The sequence below is a fragment of the Scyliorhinus torazame genome, chromosome X (assembly GCF_047496885.1).
Source record: "Scyliorhinus torazame isolate Kashiwa2021f chromosome X, sScyTor2.1, whole genome shotgun sequence".
Lineage (NCBI taxonomy): Eukaryota > Metazoa > Chordata > Chondrichthyes > Carcharhiniformes > Scyliorhinidae > Scyliorhinus > Scyliorhinus torazame.
Genome location: NC_092738.1, coordinates 15,213,489 through 15,231,536, shown reverse-complemented (window position 1 = coordinate 15,231,536; position 18,048 = coordinate 15,213,489). Strand labels below are relative to the sequence as shown.

At 50.0% G+C, this 18,048-nt stretch overlaps 1 protein-coding gene across 1 annotated transcript in view; it reads left to right on the top strand.

The window, feature by feature from the left end:
• rdh5 (retinol dehydrogenase 5 (11-cis/9-cis)) overlaps positions 1 to 11,324 on the top strand; it is a 70,314-nt gene extending 58,990 nt beyond the window's left edge. Inside the window, exons 5-6 of the mRNA XM_072493934.1 lie at positions 3,603 to 3,766; positions 9,564 to 11,324. Coding sequence (XP_072350035.1) covers positions 3,603 to 3,766; positions 9,564 to 9,787 — 388 coding nt within the window. The 3' untranslated portion in view covers positions 9,788 to 11,324. The remainder of the gene's footprint in view (positions 1 to 3,602; positions 3,767 to 9,563) is intronic.
• The last annotated feature ends 6,724 nt before the right edge of the window (positions 11,325 to 18,048 follow it).

Here is an 18,048-nt window from a genome sequence, read left to right as displayed (position 1 = left end):
GTGGATTGGACATGTTAAATTGTCCCTTGGTGTCCAAAGATGTGCAGGTTAGGTGGATTGGCCACGCTAAATTGTCCCTTAGTGTCCAAAGATGTGCAGGTTAGGTGGATTGGCCATGTTAAATTGTCCCTTAGTGTCCAAAGATGTGCAGGCTAGGTGGATTGGCCATGTTAAATTGTCCCTTAGTGTCCAGGGATGTGCAAGTTAGGTGGATTGGACATGTTAAATTGTCCCTTAGTGCCCAAAGATGTGCAGGTTAGGTGGATTGGCCATGTTAAATTGTCCCTTAGTGTCCAAAGATATACAGGTTAGGTGGATTGGCCACGCTAAATTGCCCTTAGTGTCCAAAGATGTCCAGGTTGGGTGGGATTAGGGAGACGGGATGGGGAGAGGACCTGGGTGGGTTACTCTTTCAGAGTGTCGGTGCAGATACGATGGGCTGAATGGCCTCCTTCTGTGGGATTCTATGGATTCTATGTGCATACGGGTCAATTTGAAATTTCCCCAAGGAGCAGAAGTGATCTTAAATTTCAGCAGAAGATGTTTACGCACCAATAATCTTTCTTGCCTCCCTATGTATTTTTATTTAAATAAGTTCCAAAGGGATGCCATTAATCTCAATATTTAAGATCCTGAGGGGTATTGACAGGGTGGATGTGGAGAGGATGTTTCCTCTTGTGGGAGAATCTAGAACTCGGGGTCACTGTTTAAAAATAAGGGTTGCCCATTTAAAATGGAGGTGAGGAGAATTATTTTCTCTCAGAGGGGGGTGAGTTTCTGGAACTTTCTTCCTCAGGAGGCAGTGGAAGCAGAATCGTTGAATATTTTTAAGGCGGAGGTAGATAGATTCTTGACTAACAAGGGGGGAGGGGCAGGGGCAGGGAAAGGTTATCGGGGGTCAGCAGGAATGTGGGGTTGAGGTTACAATCAGATCAGCCACGATCTTATTGAATGGCGGAGCAGGTTCGAGGGGCCGAGTGGCCTCCTCCTGCTCCTAATTAGCATGTTCGTATCTCCCTTTTAAAAAACAAAATCAAATTAAGGGACAATCTAGCGTGGCCAATCCACCTAACCAGCACATCTTTGGGTTGTGGGGGCAAGACCCACGCAGACACGGGGAGAATGTGCAAACTCCACACGGACAGTGACCCAGAGCCGGGATTCGAACCTGGGACCTCGGCGTCGCGAGGCAACAGTGCTAGCCGTGCCGCCTGCTCATATCTCTCTTTCGGTTTTATTTTTCTGCCTTTTATTACTGATCTTTTGAAAACATTGTTTCACTGGCCATGGTATTGTCTGAATTTGGATGGTGTTCGTTAACACTCATTCAGTAACCCTTTCAGAAGGCCGAGTGTTCCGTATTCCTCCAGCGATTGTGAGCAGGAAATCTAGGCTCACTCTCCAGTGAAGTCTGTTTTTGAAAACTCACCACTATTCTTAGAAGTCCCCCTATACCAAAAAGGGCCGACATTCTAAATGGTGATCAGGGATTCTCACTCCGCGACTCCGATGCAGGCGTCAGTGGGTTCTATTCAGGTCAAACTATATTTTCAAGTTATCCCCCGGTATAACCCATACCTTCACCAAAGATTTCATCTACTTACCACTTAGTAGCATCGATCCTGGGTCCCGCATTGCTAAGTAAGGAAAGTAGACTTTGGAATAACCACTATTTCAGGTTAAATTAAGTTATTTTATTATTATATCTTTTCTTTTAAAAGCTGCAATTACTGCCTTTACAGAAATGTGTCAAGATCTTGCTTCTGGATCCTTCTGGTTGGTTGAAGGGACCTTCAGGCCCAACTTGACAATCAATTTCCTTTTTAAAGTCTGGTCTTCTTTAGATGTATTCGCTGGTTCGCTCGGTGGCTGTGTCCTATCTTTCCCATGTACCGAGCTGTCGGAGCTGGCTCTGCTGGCTGTCTCTGAGCTGACTCTGCCTATTCTTTAAATTCTAGTCTTCCTTAGATGTATTAGCTATTTTAGCTCGGCTGCTCTGCCCTGTCTCTTTCCCATGGCCGAGCTGACTGTAATCTGACTCTAGCTGCTTGTTCCTTCTCTGCTTCTCTCTCTCTCCCTCTGAGTTCTGGCTCTGGTTCTGCCTGTGTCCCCTTTCTTCGGGTTTATATATTTTTCTAACAGTTATCTAGTTTTTATGACTTTATTGTAAAGTAACTCTTATTTAACTTTGATTGTAAAAAGTATCTTTGATCTAAACTTTTTAATCCAACTAAGTATTCATTTTGACATGACTTCATCTCATAGATCTGATTACATTGTTTCCTTTGTGATGTTCAAAATGCTTTGATTTCAATAGAGGTGTGAATTTTAATTCCTGTCATTTCTATAGTTTTATTTTCCAATTGTGTCCTCAGCTCATAATTTTGACTTTGATTTTCGCTTTGAATTATGTTTCTTGTAGACTGATAGTCTCCAGTTTTCTTTAATTTACCTGGTTTAGCAAATTTTCACACCTAGAATTGTCCCAAATTCAACTGAACCTTATCCTTTCCTTTCCAGCTGCGAACTAAGACAGTTACTTTCAATGAAGGTGTGAGCCATTGTTTTTGGCTTCATTCAAAATCCTGTTTGTCTTGTTTGCTAAGCCTGCTTGACCAAGGCTATCTGCATTTTACAATCCTTCCCTGGCAGCTGCTGTTAACCCTTTGTGGGATCTTTCCCTGTATCCTCTCATGTTTCTCTCAGACCAGATATTGCCAGACTTCCATGTTTCAAATGACACATCTTTCCATATTTTCAATAACAAGTCCTGAGGTAGTGCTTCACTGCTAGAGGTGCCATTTTTTGGATAAGATGTTAAATCAAGACTGTAATGATGTCATGGATTCTGTGCATTACTACATCCCTGATTTCCATCCTTCCATCATTGGCGGCCATACCTTCAACTGCCTAGGCCCGAAGCTCTAGAATTCCCTCCCTAAACCTCTCCCTCTTTCCAGCTTTAAGTATTTCTTCTGACCATATTTGAGGCCCCTGACCTAATATCACATAATGTGCACAGTGAAGCATCTCGGTACTGTATGTGTTTCTCGCTGCATTAAAGGTGCTATATAAATGCAATTTACTGCTCCCAGCACGTGACGATGAATAAAAGGATTTTAATCAGTTTGGAGACAGGAAATAAAAACAGAAAATGCTGGATAAACTCAGCAAGCCTGGCAGCATCTGTGGGGAGAGAAACACAGTTAACATTTCGGGTCTAAATGACCCTTCTATAGAACTGAAGAGAGGTAGAAATGCACAGAATTATAGAGTGTGAAAGGAGGCAGAGGAGGTGGGGCAGAATAGAAGACCAGGGATAGGCAAAGGAGATATGGACAAATTATGTCCTGGCCATGAGGCAAAGGAGAGTGTTAATGGCGCCATTCAGGGGGTGGTGAGTGTTAATAGCAGCAAAAGGCGAGACAGCCAAAATGGGACCGACTGAAGTGTCAGGGACATGTGGCCAAGTGGGGGAGGGGTGGAGTTGTGTTGGGACAGGCCTGGGAGCTGAAAAGCAACAAACTGCAAAAATGGGACAGGCGTGTGGGAACATGTCTTGTGTGTTGGAACCGGTACATTTTCCATTTGTCCTTTTTTAGACGGGACGTGCACTATTCTGGTGTTCGAGTTTGCATCATCGAGCCTGGCTTCTTCAAAACCGCTGTGACAAACCTGGAAGGCATTGAAAACGACTTGCAGTGTCGGTGGGCCAGACTATCTCCAGAAGTCCGTGAGAGTTATGGCGAGAAATACTTGGAAAAGTGTAGGTGGCTTCTAGTTCAGTCTGTACTCAATCATACTGCATTGATTCTAACCATCAGAATCCTGTTAGGAAGCTGGATGACGTTCTGGTAGATATTTACATCAGTCAGCTACAACACCTGTTCGTGGGAAAGGGCACCCTGAGAGTGGCGATATGGTGCCTCCTGGTGACTGAATGCAGAATGACATAAGCGACAAAATATTAGTGCCAGAGGCTCTGGGCGGAATCCCCCCCCCCCCCCCCCCCCCAACGCCGAGTGGGAGAATCGCCGGGGCGCCGCGCGAGTCCCGCCACGCCGCCCCGACACCCGCACGCGGTTCTCCCCCCCCAAACCGGCGGCGCGAGAATCACGGCTGGCCGCTCGGAGAATCGCCGCTTGCCGTTTGCAAAAGGCGAGCGGCGATTCTCGGGCCCGGATGGGCCGAGCGGCCGCCCCAACACAACAGGTTCCCGCCGGCGCTGGCCACACCTGGTCGCTGCCGGCGGGAACTGCGCGGGAACGCTGGGGGGGCGGCCTGTGGGGGGGGGGGGGGGGGGGGAGGGAGGTTCCTGCACCGGTGGGGGGGGGGGGCCTCCGATGGAGTCTGGCCCGTGATCGGTGCCCACTGATCGGCGGGCCGGCCTCGCTGAAGGAGGACCTCCTTTCCTCCGCCGCCCCGCAAGATCCATCTGACATCTTCTTGCGGGGCGGCCTCGGGGCTTTATACGTGGCGCCAAGGCCCAGTGCGCGTAAAATACGCGACGCCGCTCCTCGCCCCTCCGGGGGCGGGAGAATAGGGGGCTGGGAGCGGGGTCCACCGTCGGGACTTTGCCTCCATTTCGGAGAATTGCGCCCTCTGTTTTCTTCTCATGTTCTGGGCTGGCCCTGCCCACCATTCAGTCAGTGATTGAATATTGCATCCTTGTTTCTCCCCATGGGCAACCCTGGGGTGCCACTCAAGGGTACTGAGGCCAATTGTCATCTCCTGCGGTTGAGGCTGGTCATCTCGGGGATTGAAAGCGCGACCTTGCTGCTCGATATGGTCCCGTACCACAGCAGGCAGTGCACCTTGCCCACTGAACCACCTTGGTTGCTTGATGGATCCACCTCCCCGTCCATCTTGCTGAGGATGCCCCTCTCTGATTGGTGTTCAAAGGTCCATTATGTAGGGCAGCACGGTGGCACAGTGGTCAATAAAGATATTTCATTCTCAAAGGGGGGAACTGTAAGAATTGGGGGTCTTTTACAAACTGGTATTTTCTGCATCGTATAGAGCTTTCATGTAATTCGCAAAACTGTATTGCTTCTCTGCCTGAAAAGGTAATTTCGCAACACTCCAATGTTTAAAGATTCTCTGGAAACATCAGGGTCACTTGCTTCAGGCTGTCGATAGAATCATAGATTCCCTACAGTGCAGAAGGAGGCCATTTGGCCCATCGAGTCTGCACTGACCCTCTGAAAGAGCAACCCTGCCTCGGCCCACGTACCCACCCTATCACCGCCCTATCCCCGTAACCTAACCTAACCTGCACATCTTTGGACACTAAGGGACAATTTAACATAGCCAATCCACCTAACCTGCACATCTTTGGACACCAAGGGGCAATTTAGCATGGCCAATCCACCTAACCTGCACATCTTTGGACACCAAGGGGCAATTTATCATGGCCAATCCACCTAACCTGCACATCTTTGGACACTAAGGGACAATTTAACATGGCCAATCCACCGAACCTGCACATCTTTGGACACTAAGGGACAATTTAGCATGGCCAATCCACCTAACCTGCACATCTTTGGACACCAAGGGGCAATTTATCATGTCCAATCCACCTAACCTGCACATCTTTGGACACTAAGGGACAATTTAACATGGCCAATCCACCTAACCTGCACATCTTTGGACACTAAGGGACAATTTAACATGGCCAATCCACCGAACCTGCACATCTTTGGACACTAAGGGACAATTTAGCATGGCCAATCCACCTAACCTGCACATCTTTGGACACCAAGGGGCAATTTATCATGTCCAATCCACCTAACCTGCACATCTTTGGACACTAAGGGACAATTTAACATGGCCAATCCACCTAACCTGCACATCTTTGGACACTAAGGGACAATTTAACATGGCCAATCCACCTAACCTGCACATCTTTGGACACTAAGGGACAATTTAACATGGCCAATCCACCGAACCTGCACATCTTTGGACACTAAGGGACAATTTAGCATGGCCAATCCACCTAACCTGCACATCTTTGGACACCAAGGGGCAATTTATCATGTCCAATCCACCTAACCTGCACATCTTTGGACACTAAGGGACAATTTAACATGGCCAATCCACCGAACCTGCACATCTTTGGACACTAAGGGACAATTTAGCATGGCCAATCCACCTAACCTGCACATCTTTGGACACCAAGGGGCAATTTATCATGTCCAATCCACCTAACCTGCACATCTTTGGACACTAAGGGACAATTTAACATGGCCAATCCACCTAACCTGCACATCTTTGGACACTAAGGGACAATTTAACATGGCCAATCCACCTAACCTGCACATCTTTGGACACTAAGGGGCAATTTATCATGTCCAATCCACCTAACCCACATACCTTTGGACACTAAGGGACAATTTAACATGGCCAATTCACCTAACCTGCACATCTTTGGACACTAAGGGACAATTTAACATGGCCAATCCACCTAACCTGCACATCTTTGGACACTAAGGGGCAATTTATCATGTCCAATCCACCTAACCCACACACCTTTGGACACTAAGGGACAATTTAACATGGCCAATCCACCTAACCTGCACATCTTTGGACACTAAGGGACAATTTAACATGGCCAATCCACCTAACCTGCACATCTTTGGACACTAAGGGACAATTTAACATGGCCAATCCACCGAACCTGCACATCTTTGGACACTAAGGGACAATTTAACATGGCCAATCCACCTAACCTGCACATCTTTGGACACTAAGGAACAATTTAACATGGCCAATCCACCTAATCTGCACATCTTTGGACACTAAGGGACAATTTAACATGGCCAATCCACCTAACCTGCACATCTTTGGACACTAAGGGACAATTTAACATGGCCAATCCACCTAACCTGCACGTCTTTGGACACTAAGGGACAATTTAACATGGCCAATCCACCTAACCTGCACATCCCTGGACACTGAGGGACAATTTAAAATGGCCAATCCACCTAACCTGCATATCTTTGGACACTAAGGGACAATTTAACATGGCCAATTCACCTAATCTGCACATCTTTGGACACTAAGGGACAATTTAACATGGCCTTTTCACCTAACCTGCACCTCTTTGGACACTAAGGGACAATTTAACATGGCCAATCCACCTAACCTGTACATCTTTGGACACTAAGGGACAATTTAGCATGGCCAATCCACCTAACCTGCACATCTTTGGACACTAAGGGACAATTTAACATGGCCAATCCACCTAACCTGCACATCTTTGGACACGAAGGGACAATTTAACATCGCCAATCCACCTAACCTGCACATCTTTGGACTGTGGGAGGAAACCGGAGCACCCGGAGGAAACCCACGCAGACACAAGGAGAAAGTGCAAACTCCACACAGTCACCCAAGGCTGGAATCGAACCGGGTCCCTGGCACTGTGAGGCCACAGTGCTAACCATTGTTTGCTTACTAACTATGTTTGGACGAACTGGGAAGTAAAATGTGCCATTGGTTTGAATTTTAGCAATTTGTCATTAACTCAGTGTGACACAAACAGTTTGAGAAATTCAAATCGGATTTCTGCCAAAGAACAGCAAAATGTCGGGCCTATCTTTCTGTTTTGGGAACAAAGTCTATTGTTTGGTGAAATTCTTTTCTCAGGGCAGAAACTCACAGCATTTTCAATGAATGTCAATTGTTTCCAAACTTTTTAGTTTCCTTTTCGAACTGAATTTCTTGAATTTTTGTTGTTTGCGAACAAGAGCTTTAACAACGACTTGACTTAGTGTAAGATATACTCTCATCAGGGTAAAGGTTCTCCTTCATTAGGCTGGGGTAAGGATAGTGGATACTGACGGTGGAGAAGGCAGAGTCAGTTGGCATTAAATAATCTCATAATTTTTAAAAATTCATTTACGGGATGTCGGTGTCGCTGGCTGGAACAGCATTTAATGCCCATCCCTAGTTGCCCCTTGAGAAGGTGGTGGTGAGCTGCCTTCTTGAACCGCTGCAGTCCTTGAAGTGTAGGTACACCCACTGTGCTGTTAGGGAGGGAGTTCCAGGATTTTGACCCAGTGAAGGAACGGCCGATATATTCCCAAGTCAGAATGGTGAGTGACTTGGAGGGGGACCTCCAGGTGGTGGGGTTCCCAGGTATCTGCTGCACCCGGAGGAATCCCCAGCAGATACGGGGGCATGGGATACCGGGAAATTTGGCTGTCTGGATACAGAATTGGCTGGCCGAAAGAAGACAGCGAATGGTAGTGGATGGAAAGTATTCCGCCTGGAGGTTGGTGACCAGTGGTGTCCCGCAAGGATCTGCTCTGGGACCTCTGCTCTTTGTGGTTTTTCTAAATGACTTGGATGACGATGTGGAAGGGTGGGTTAGTAAGTTTGCCGATGACACGAAGGTTGGGGGAGTTGTAGATAATGTTGAGTGCTGTTGTAGGTTACAACAGGACATTGACAGGATGCAGAGCTGGGCTGAGAAGTGGCAGATGGAGTTCAACCTTGATAAATGGGAAGTGATTCATTTTGGAAGGTCGAATTTGAATGCTGAATACAGGGTTAAAGGCAGGATTCTTGGAAGTGTGGAGGAACAGAGGGATCTTGGGGTCCACGTACATAGATCCCTCAAAGTTGCCGCCCAGGTTGATAGGGTTGTTAAGGAGGCGTATGGTGTGTTGACTTTCATTAACAGGGGGATTGAGTTTAAGAGCCGCGAGGTTTTGCTGCAGCTTTATAAAACTCTAGTTAGACCACACTTGGAATATTGTGTCCAGTTCTGGTCGCCTCATTATAGGAAGGATGTGGATGCCTTGGAGAGGGACAGAGGAGATTTACCAGGATGCTGCCTGGACTGGAGGGCATGTCTTATGAAGAAAGGTTGAGGAAGCGAGGGCTTTTCTCACTGGAGCAAAGAAGGCGGAGAGGTGACTTGATAGAGGTGTACAAGGTGATGAGAGGCATGGATAGAGTGGATAGCCAGAGACTTTTCCCCAGGGCGGAAATGGCTGTCACGAGGGGACATAGTTTTAAGGTGATTGGAGGAAGGTATAGGGGAGATGTCAGAGGTTCTTTACACAGAGAGTGGTGGGTGTGTGGAATGCACTGCTAGCAGAGGGGGTGGAGTCAGAGTCATTAGGGACATTTAAGCGACTCTTAGACAGGCACATGGACAGCAGAAAATTGAAGGGGTGTAGGTTAGGTTGATCTTAGATTAGGATAAATGGTCGGCACAACATCGTGGGCCGAAGGGCCTGTACTGTTCTATGTTCTAATGTTGTAACGTGCAGACCTCGCACAGACAGTGACCCAAGGCGGTATTGGAACCCAGGTCCCTGTGTCACCGTGCCACCCTGCTTTCCACTGATTCTGCCCATTTTAGGAAATGATTCCACTGATTCTGCCTCATGATATCTCATTTGCATCACTGAACAAATTTATACAATTGACATGGTAGGGGGCAGTGGTTGGAGTAAAATGAAACGAAGAGGTGTTTATATTTATGAGCACTGAGCATCTTCGATAAAGAGAGCAGGAGAGACTACTTGAAGGTATTTTTCTTTCCTTTCCAGATATGAAAGTCCAGAAGTTCACAATGAATGTCATATGTGATGGGGACTTGTCCAAAGTGACCGACTGCATGGAGCATGCTCTCACCGCCAGTTACCCTCGCACCCGCTATGCTGCCGGATGGGATGCCAAGTTCATCTGGATTCCGCTCTCCTACATGCCGACGGTTCTGAGTGACTTCATGCTTGCTCTTCTGTTGCCAAAGCCTTCTCAAAGTGTCCGATAAATGGCGGTGGAAGTCAGTCAGTCGATCAGAATCCTTCCATTCCATCCACAACAATTCTAGGGCCCGATTTTCAGGGCTTCCACCTGGAGGCAGCAAGGCATAAAATCAAGCCAAAAATGGAAGGTCCCCACCACTTGATAATCCCCACTCCTGATATGGTCACTATTTCCGATCCATTGTAGAAATGGTCGTCCGGAGCAGCTGCCTGATTCTGAAGAGACATCAGATTCCCACTTTGATTTTTAAAATATTAATTCATGAGATGTGGGGGTCGCCGGCTGGGCAGGCATTTGTTTCCCATCCCTAATTGCCCTTGAACTGAGTGTCTCGCTCGGCCATTTCTGAGGGGCAGTTAAGAGTCAACTGGTCTGGAGTCACGTGTAGGCCAGACCAGGCAAGGACAGTAGATATCGTTCCCTAAAGAGGCATTGGTGAACCCGATGGGTGTTTACAACAATCGATGATAGTTGTCATGACCACCATTGACTAGCTTTCGATTCCATTTATTCATTGAGTTAAAATTTCACTAGCTCCCATGGTGGGATTTGAACCCCTGTCTCCCGCTCATTAGTCTGGGCATCTGGATTAGTAGTCCAGTGACATTACCACCATGCTACCATCTTGCCATGATTATAGGAGCCTGATGTAATTTTCCGATGGCAGCTGTACGTTGTGCCCACTCTGCCAAGCATCGGGCGGCCAAACCGTTTAAATATTCCTCCTGGCCCCACAAAACTCTTCCAGCTTGCTGCTGGCCTGTCCTCGTCCCGCCCCATCTTGAACTGGGAACCCCTGTCTCGGGTTATGGAGGAGCTGTCAGAACTTCTGCCCCGTCGCACCCTCCTGCCTCCCACGCACACCCCAAACCACCTGGGATTGTGCATTCAGTAACTCATTGGCACCATGGCTGGGGCCTCGCACTGAGGATACAGGGTGGGCAGGACAATTGCCCAAAGTAAAATCGCCCCCTAGATGTTGAGTCGATGAAAGAATAATTGTAGTTTTCTCAGGAATTCGAAAAGCAAATAATTGTTCTGTCATAGTTACCACTTTCACACTGTAAGATGAATGATGGTTTCATCTGCAAAAATGTGATTGGCACACCCTGCCACAGGTTGGCCAACCTTGGTTTCAGCCCCTCCCTTTTCTTTAACTGTAACACCCCTCAGGTGGCGCATTTTGGGCGCGTTGGTCACTCTGACTGGCTGGAAGGTAGGTTGTTGGAATTGAGAAGAAACAGGCCAAGTTGATAGCCTACATTCCCCAGGAGCATCTGTGAGTGACATTGATAAATGCCAGGAAGATGCCAGTCAACATCCACCCTCCTCTTGTCTGGAACCATGTTCACAGCCAAGAGGTTCATGAAGGGGAATAAACACAGTGAAAATATGTGAAGGGTTAGAACATAGAACATAGAACGATACAGCGCAGTACAAGCCCTTCGGCCCACGATGTTGCACCGAAACAAAAGCCATCTAACCTACACTATGCCATTATCATCCATATGCTTATCCAATAAACTTTTAAATGCCCTCAATGTTGGCGAGTTCACTACTGTAGCAGGTAGGGCATTCCACGGCCTCACCACTCTTTGCGTAAAGAACCTACCTCTGACCTCTGTCCTATATCTATTACCCCTCAGTTTAAAGCTATGTCCCCTCGTGCCAGCCATTTCCATCCGCGGGAGAAGGCTCTCACTGTCCACCCTATCTAACCCCCTGATCATTTTGTATGCCTCTATTAAGTCTCCTCTTAACCTTCTTCTCTCTAACGAAAACAACCTCAAGTCCATCAGCCTTTCCTCATAAGATTTTCCCTCCATACCAGGCAACATCCTGGTAAATCTCCTCTGCACCCGCTCCAAAGCTTCCACGTCCTTCCTATAATGCGGTGACCAGAACTGTACGCAATACTCCAAATGCGGCCGTACCAGAGTTCTGTACAGCTGCAACATGACCTCCTGACTCCAGAACTCAATCCCTCTACCAATAAAGGCCAACACTCCATAGGCCTTCTTCACAACCCTATCAACCTGGGTGGCAACTTTCAGGGATCTATGTACATGGACACCTAGATCCCTCTGCTCATCCACACTTCCAAGAACTTTACCATTAGCCAAATATTCCGCATTCCTGTTATTCCTTCCAAAGCGAATCACCTCACACTTCTCTACATTAAACTCCATTTGCCACCTCTCAGCCCAGCTCTGCAGCTTATCTATGTCCTTCTGCAACCTGCTACATCCTTCTGCACTGTCGACAACACCACCGACTTTAGTGTCGTCTGCAAATTTACTCACCCACCCTTCTGCGCCCTCCTCTAGGTCGTTGATAAAAATGACAAACAGCAACGGCCCCAGAACAGATCCTTGTGGTACGCCACTTGTAACTGAACTCCATTCTGAACATTTCCCATCAACCACCACCCTCTGTCTTCTTTCAGCTAGCCAATTTCTGATCCACATCTCTAAATCACCCTCAATCCCCAGCCTCCGTATTTTCTGCAATAGCCTACCGTGGGGAACCTTATCAAACGCTTTGCTGAAATCCATATACACCACATCAACTGCTCTACCCTCGTCTACCTGTTCAGTCACCTTCTCAAAGAACTCGATAAGGTTTGTGAGGCATGACCTACCCTTCACAAAGCCATGCTGACTATCCCTGATCATATTATTCCTATCTAGATGATTATAAATCTTGTCTCTTATAATCCCCTCCAAGACTTTACCCACAACAGACGTGAGGCTAACCGGTCTATAGTTGCCAGGGTTGTCTCTACTCCCCTTTTTGAACAAAGGGACCACATTTGCTATCTTCCAGTCCTCTGGCACTATTCCTGTCGCCAATGATGACATAAAAATCAAAGCCAAAGGCCCAGCAATCTCTTCCCTGGTTTCCCAGAGAATCCTAGGATAAATCCCATCAGTCCCCGGGGGCTTATCTATTTTCAGCCTGTCCAGAATTGCCAACACCTCTTCCCTACGTACCTCAATGCCATCTATTCTAATAGCCTGGGTCTCAGCATTCTCCTCCACAATATTATCTTTTTCCTGAGTGAATACTGACGAAAAATATTCATTTAGTATCTCGCCTATCTCTTCAGACTCCACACACAACTTCCCATCCCTGTCCTTGACTGGCCCTACTCTTACCCTAGTCATTCTTTTATTCCTGACATACCTATAGAAAGCTTTTGGGTTTTCCTTGATCCTACCTGCCAAATACTTCTCATGTCCCCTCCTTGCTCGTCTTAGCTCTCTCTTTAGATCCTTCCTCGCTACCTTGTAACTATCAATCGCCCCAACTGAAACTTCACACCTCATCTTCACATAGGCCTCCTTCTTCCTCTTAACAAGAGATTCCACTTCTTTGGTAAACCACGGTTCCCTCGCTCGACGCCTTCCTCCTTGCCTGACCGGTACGTACTTATCAAGAACACGCAGTAGCTGTTCCTTGAACAAGCTCCACTTATCCAGTGTGCCCAACACTTGCAGCCTACTTCTTCAACCTATCCCTCCCAAGTCATGTCTAATGGCATCACAATTGCCCTTCCCCCAGCTATAACTCTTTCCCTGCAGTGTATACTTATCCCTTTCCATCACTAACGTAAACGTCACCGAATTGTGGTCACTGTCCCCAAAGTGCTCTCCTACCTCCAAATCCAACACCTGGCCTGGTTCATTACCCAAAACCAAATCCAAAGTGGCCTCGCCTCTTGTTGGCCTGTCAACATATTGTGTCAGGAAACCCTCGTGCACACATTGTACAAAAAACGACCCATCTAAAGAACTATATCTTTTCCAGTCAATATTTGGAAAGTTAAAGTCTCCCATAATAAATGTTACTTTCGCTCTTATCCAGAATCATCTTCACCATCCTTTCCTCTGGTAGACTAGTACAAAAGGTGAAGTCACACGGGATCAGGGGTGAACTGGCAAGGTGGATACAGAACTGGCTAGGCCATAGAAGGCAGAGAGTAGCACTGGAAGGATGCTTTTCTGATTGGAGGGCTGTGACCAGTGGTGTTCCACAGGGATCAGTGCTGGGACCTTTGCTCTTTGTAGTATATATAAATGATTTGGAGGAAAATGTAACTGGTCTGATTAGTAAGTTTGCAGACGACACAAAGGTTGGTGGAATTGCGGATAGCGATGAGGACTGTCTGAGGATACAGCAAGATTTAGATTGTTTGGAGACTTGGGCGGAGAGATGGCAGATGGAGTTTAATCCGGACAAATGTGAGGTAATGCATTTTGGAAGGTCTAATGCAGGTAGGGAATATACAGTGAATGGTGGAACCCTCAAGAGTATTGAAAGTCAAAGAGATCTAGGAGTACAGGTCCACAGGTCATTGAAAGGGGCAACACAGGTGGAGAAGGTAGTCAAGAAGGCATACGGCATGCTTGCCTTCATTGGCCGGGGCATTGAGTATAAGAATTGGCAAGTCATGTTGCACCTGTACAGAACCTTAGTTAGGCCACACTTGGAGTATAGTGTTCAATTCTGGTCGCCACACTACCAGAAGGATGTGGAGGCTTTAGAGAGGGTGCAGAAGAGATTTACCAGGATGTTGCCTGGTATGGAGGGCATTAGCTATGAGGAGCGGTTGAATAAACTCGGTTTGTTCTCACTGGAACGAAGGAGGTTGAGGGGAGACCTGATAGAGGTCTACAAAATTATGAGGGGCATAGACAGAGTGGATAGTCAGAGGCTTTTCCCCAGGGTAGATGGGTCAATTACTAGGGGGCATAGGTTTAAGGTGCGAGGGGCAAGGTTTAGAGTAGATGTACGAGGCAAGTGTTTTACACAGAGGGTAGTGGGTGCCTGGAACTCGCTACCGGAGGAGGTGGTGGAAGCAGGGACGATAGGGACATTTAAGGGGCATCTTGACAAATATATGAATAGGATGGGAATAGAAGGATACGGACCCAGGAAGTGTAGAAGATTGTAGTTTAGTCGGGCAGTATGGTCGGCATGGGCTTGGAGGGCCGAAGGGCCTGTTCCTGCGCTGTACTTTTTTTGTTTTTTATTTGTTCAACACCGCTCTGTGATTTGACACCAAAAGCCTGACGTCAAGTGTACGTGCAGAGCGCGTGAGCTGCTCTCTGCTGCCACTTCTGGCCGGAAGTCTGCACACGGCCTCATTTACTTTCATTTAAAAGGTGGCAGCAGATGCCAGTCTCAATTCAAAAGACGATCGCAGCCGTTGGGTTTTTCTCCCGCGATTGGGGCCACCCTGGGAATGGTACGACCGTCCCGAAACCTGCCCGCCGCCCACCTGCGGGTTGCAACCCGAACTTTGAAAAACTCTGGCCGAGCAAACCACTCAGTTCAAGGGCAATGAGGGATGGCCAACCCCACTCCAGCCGACCTTCGTGACCGACGCCGGCCGACCTTCGCGACCCACACCAGCCGACCTTCGCGACCCACACCGGCCGACCTTCGCGACCCACTCCTGCCGACCTTCGCGACCCACTCCTGCCGACCTTCGCGACCCACTCCGGCCGACCTTCGCGACCCACACCGGCCGACCTTCGCGACCCACACCGGCCGACCTTCGCGACCCACGCTGGCCGACCTTCGCGACCCACTCTGGCCGACCTTCGCGACCCACGCTGGCCGACCTTCGCGACCCACGCTGGCCGACCTTCGCGACCCACACTGGCCGACCTTCGCGACCCACGCTGGCCGACCTTCGCGACCCACGCTGGCCGACCTTCGCGACCCATGCTGGCCGACCTTCGCGACCTACACCAGCCGACCTTCGCGACCCACGCTGGCCGACCTTCGCGACCCATGCTGGCCGACCTTCGCGACCTACACCAGCCGACCTTCGCGACCCACACCAGCCGACCTTCGCGACCCACACCAGCCGACCTTCGCGACCCACGCTGGCCGACCTTCGCGACCCACGCTGGCCGACCTTCGCGACCCATGCTGGCCGACCTTCGCGACCTACACCAGCCGACCTTCGTGACCCACGCTGGCCGACCTTCACGACCCACACCGGCCGACCTTCACGACCCACGCTGGCCGACCTTCGCGACCCACTCCGGCCGACCTTCGCGACCCACGCTGGCCGACCTTCGCGACCCACACCAGCCGACCTTCGTGACACACACCAGCCGACCTTCGAGACCCACTCCAGCCGACCTTCGCGACCCACGCCGGCCGACCTTCGCGACCCACACCGGCCGACCTTCGCGACCCACGCAGGCCGACCTTCGCGACCCACGCAGGCCGACCTTCGCGACCCACGCAGGCCGACCTTCGCGACCCACGCAGGCCGACCTTCGCGACCCACGCTGGCCGACCTTCGCGACCCACGCTGGCCGACCTTCACGACCCACTCCAGCCGACCTACACGACCCACTCCAGCCGACCTACACGACCCACTCCAGCCGACCTACACGACCCACTCCAGCCGACCTACACGACCCACTCCAGCCGACCTACACGACCCACTCCAGCCGACCTACACGACCCACTCCAGCCGACCTTCACGACCCACTCCAGCCGACCTTCACGACCCACTCCAGCCGACCTTCACGACCCACTCCAGCCGACCTACACGACCCACTCCAGCCGACCTTCACGACCCACGCAGGCCGACCTTCGCGACCCACGCAGGCCGACCTTCGCGACCCACGCTGGCCGACCTTCGCGACCCACGCTGGCCGACCTTCACGACCCACTCCAGCCGACCTACACGACCCACTCCAGCCGACCTACACGACCCACTCCAGCCGACCTACACGACCCACTCCAGCCGACCTACACGACCCACTCCAGCCGACCTACACGACCCACTCCAGCCGACCTACACGACCCACTCCAGCCGACCTTCACGACCCACTCCAGCCGACCTTCACGACCCACTCCAGCCGACCTTCACGACCCACTCCAGCCGACCTACACGACCCACTCCAGCCGACCTTCACGACCCACTCCAGCCGACCTACACGACCCACTCCAGCCGACCTACACGACCCACTCCAGCCGACCTACACGACCCACTCCAGCCGACCTACACGACCCACTCCAGCCGACCTTCACGACCCACTCCAGCCGACCTTCGCGACCCACTCCAGCCGACCTTCGCGACCCACTCCAGCCGACCTTCACGACCCACTCCAGCCGACCTACACGACCCACTCCAGCCGACCTTCACGACCCACTCCAGCCGACCTTCACGACCCACTCCAGCCGACCTTCACGACCCACTCCAGCCGACCTTCGCGACCCACACCGGCCGACCTTCGCGACCCACACCGGCCGACCTTCGCGACCCACACCGGCCGACCTTCGCGACCCACACCGGCCGACCTTCGCGAACCACGCTGGCCGACCTTCGCGACCCACACCAGCCGACCTTCGCGACCCATGCTGGCCGACCTTCGCGACCCACACCAGCCGACCATCGCGACCCACAATTTTCGCGTACCTTTAATGTGACAGGTGAGCCTGCTTGGTCCTCACAATCTCACTTATTTGTTATTCAATGTTACATTTCTGCTGAGGACTTCAGCTGATGATTTAATTTCTCGCTGCAGCCTTTGAAAAAAATAAATTGGTTTGTCCTCAAACTCACCATGCTTTGTCTTCAAATGCCTTTGAAGTTTTGTGGGTTTTAAACTTTCATTTGCCAGTACTTCCAAGCATATAACACACGTGGGCCTTGCATCCTGATTTGCATTGGCACAATTAACACAACCACACCTCAAGAAATAATTTGCTTTGTCCCTGATTTCAGCTTCTTCATGGGTTGTTCACGACAGGCCCTGGAGTTCACTCCAGCACAAAATGCAGTAATCTGTCTCGCACCCTGAACACGTGATGTCAGCGTACGGGGCACGTGACCTGCTCTCTGCCGCCGCTCCAGGCGGGAAGGCCCCAGTGATTAAAAAATAATCTGCCCCTGGGTCAGCGCGCTGCCGTTAGGAGGAGGCGTTCTGCCTCACTGGGCTCTGGGCCAGCGCTTTGCAGAGGGGGCCACGCATGGACGGAATGGCTGGAATTCTGAAAGCCGGTCGCGGCTGGCATTTATAAAAGCCGGCTGCGCCGTTGAGCACTTCTTCCTGCGATTGGGAACGGCGCGACACCCAACACCCAACACAACCTGGGTTTGAAAATGACTGGCGAGCCCAAGGGCTGATCCGAACTGGTGTTTACAGAACACCGCACATTCTTGTACTGTTCTTCACACACAGGCACACATGGTTCCTATTTCAATGTGATTTTACACATAGATGTTGACCA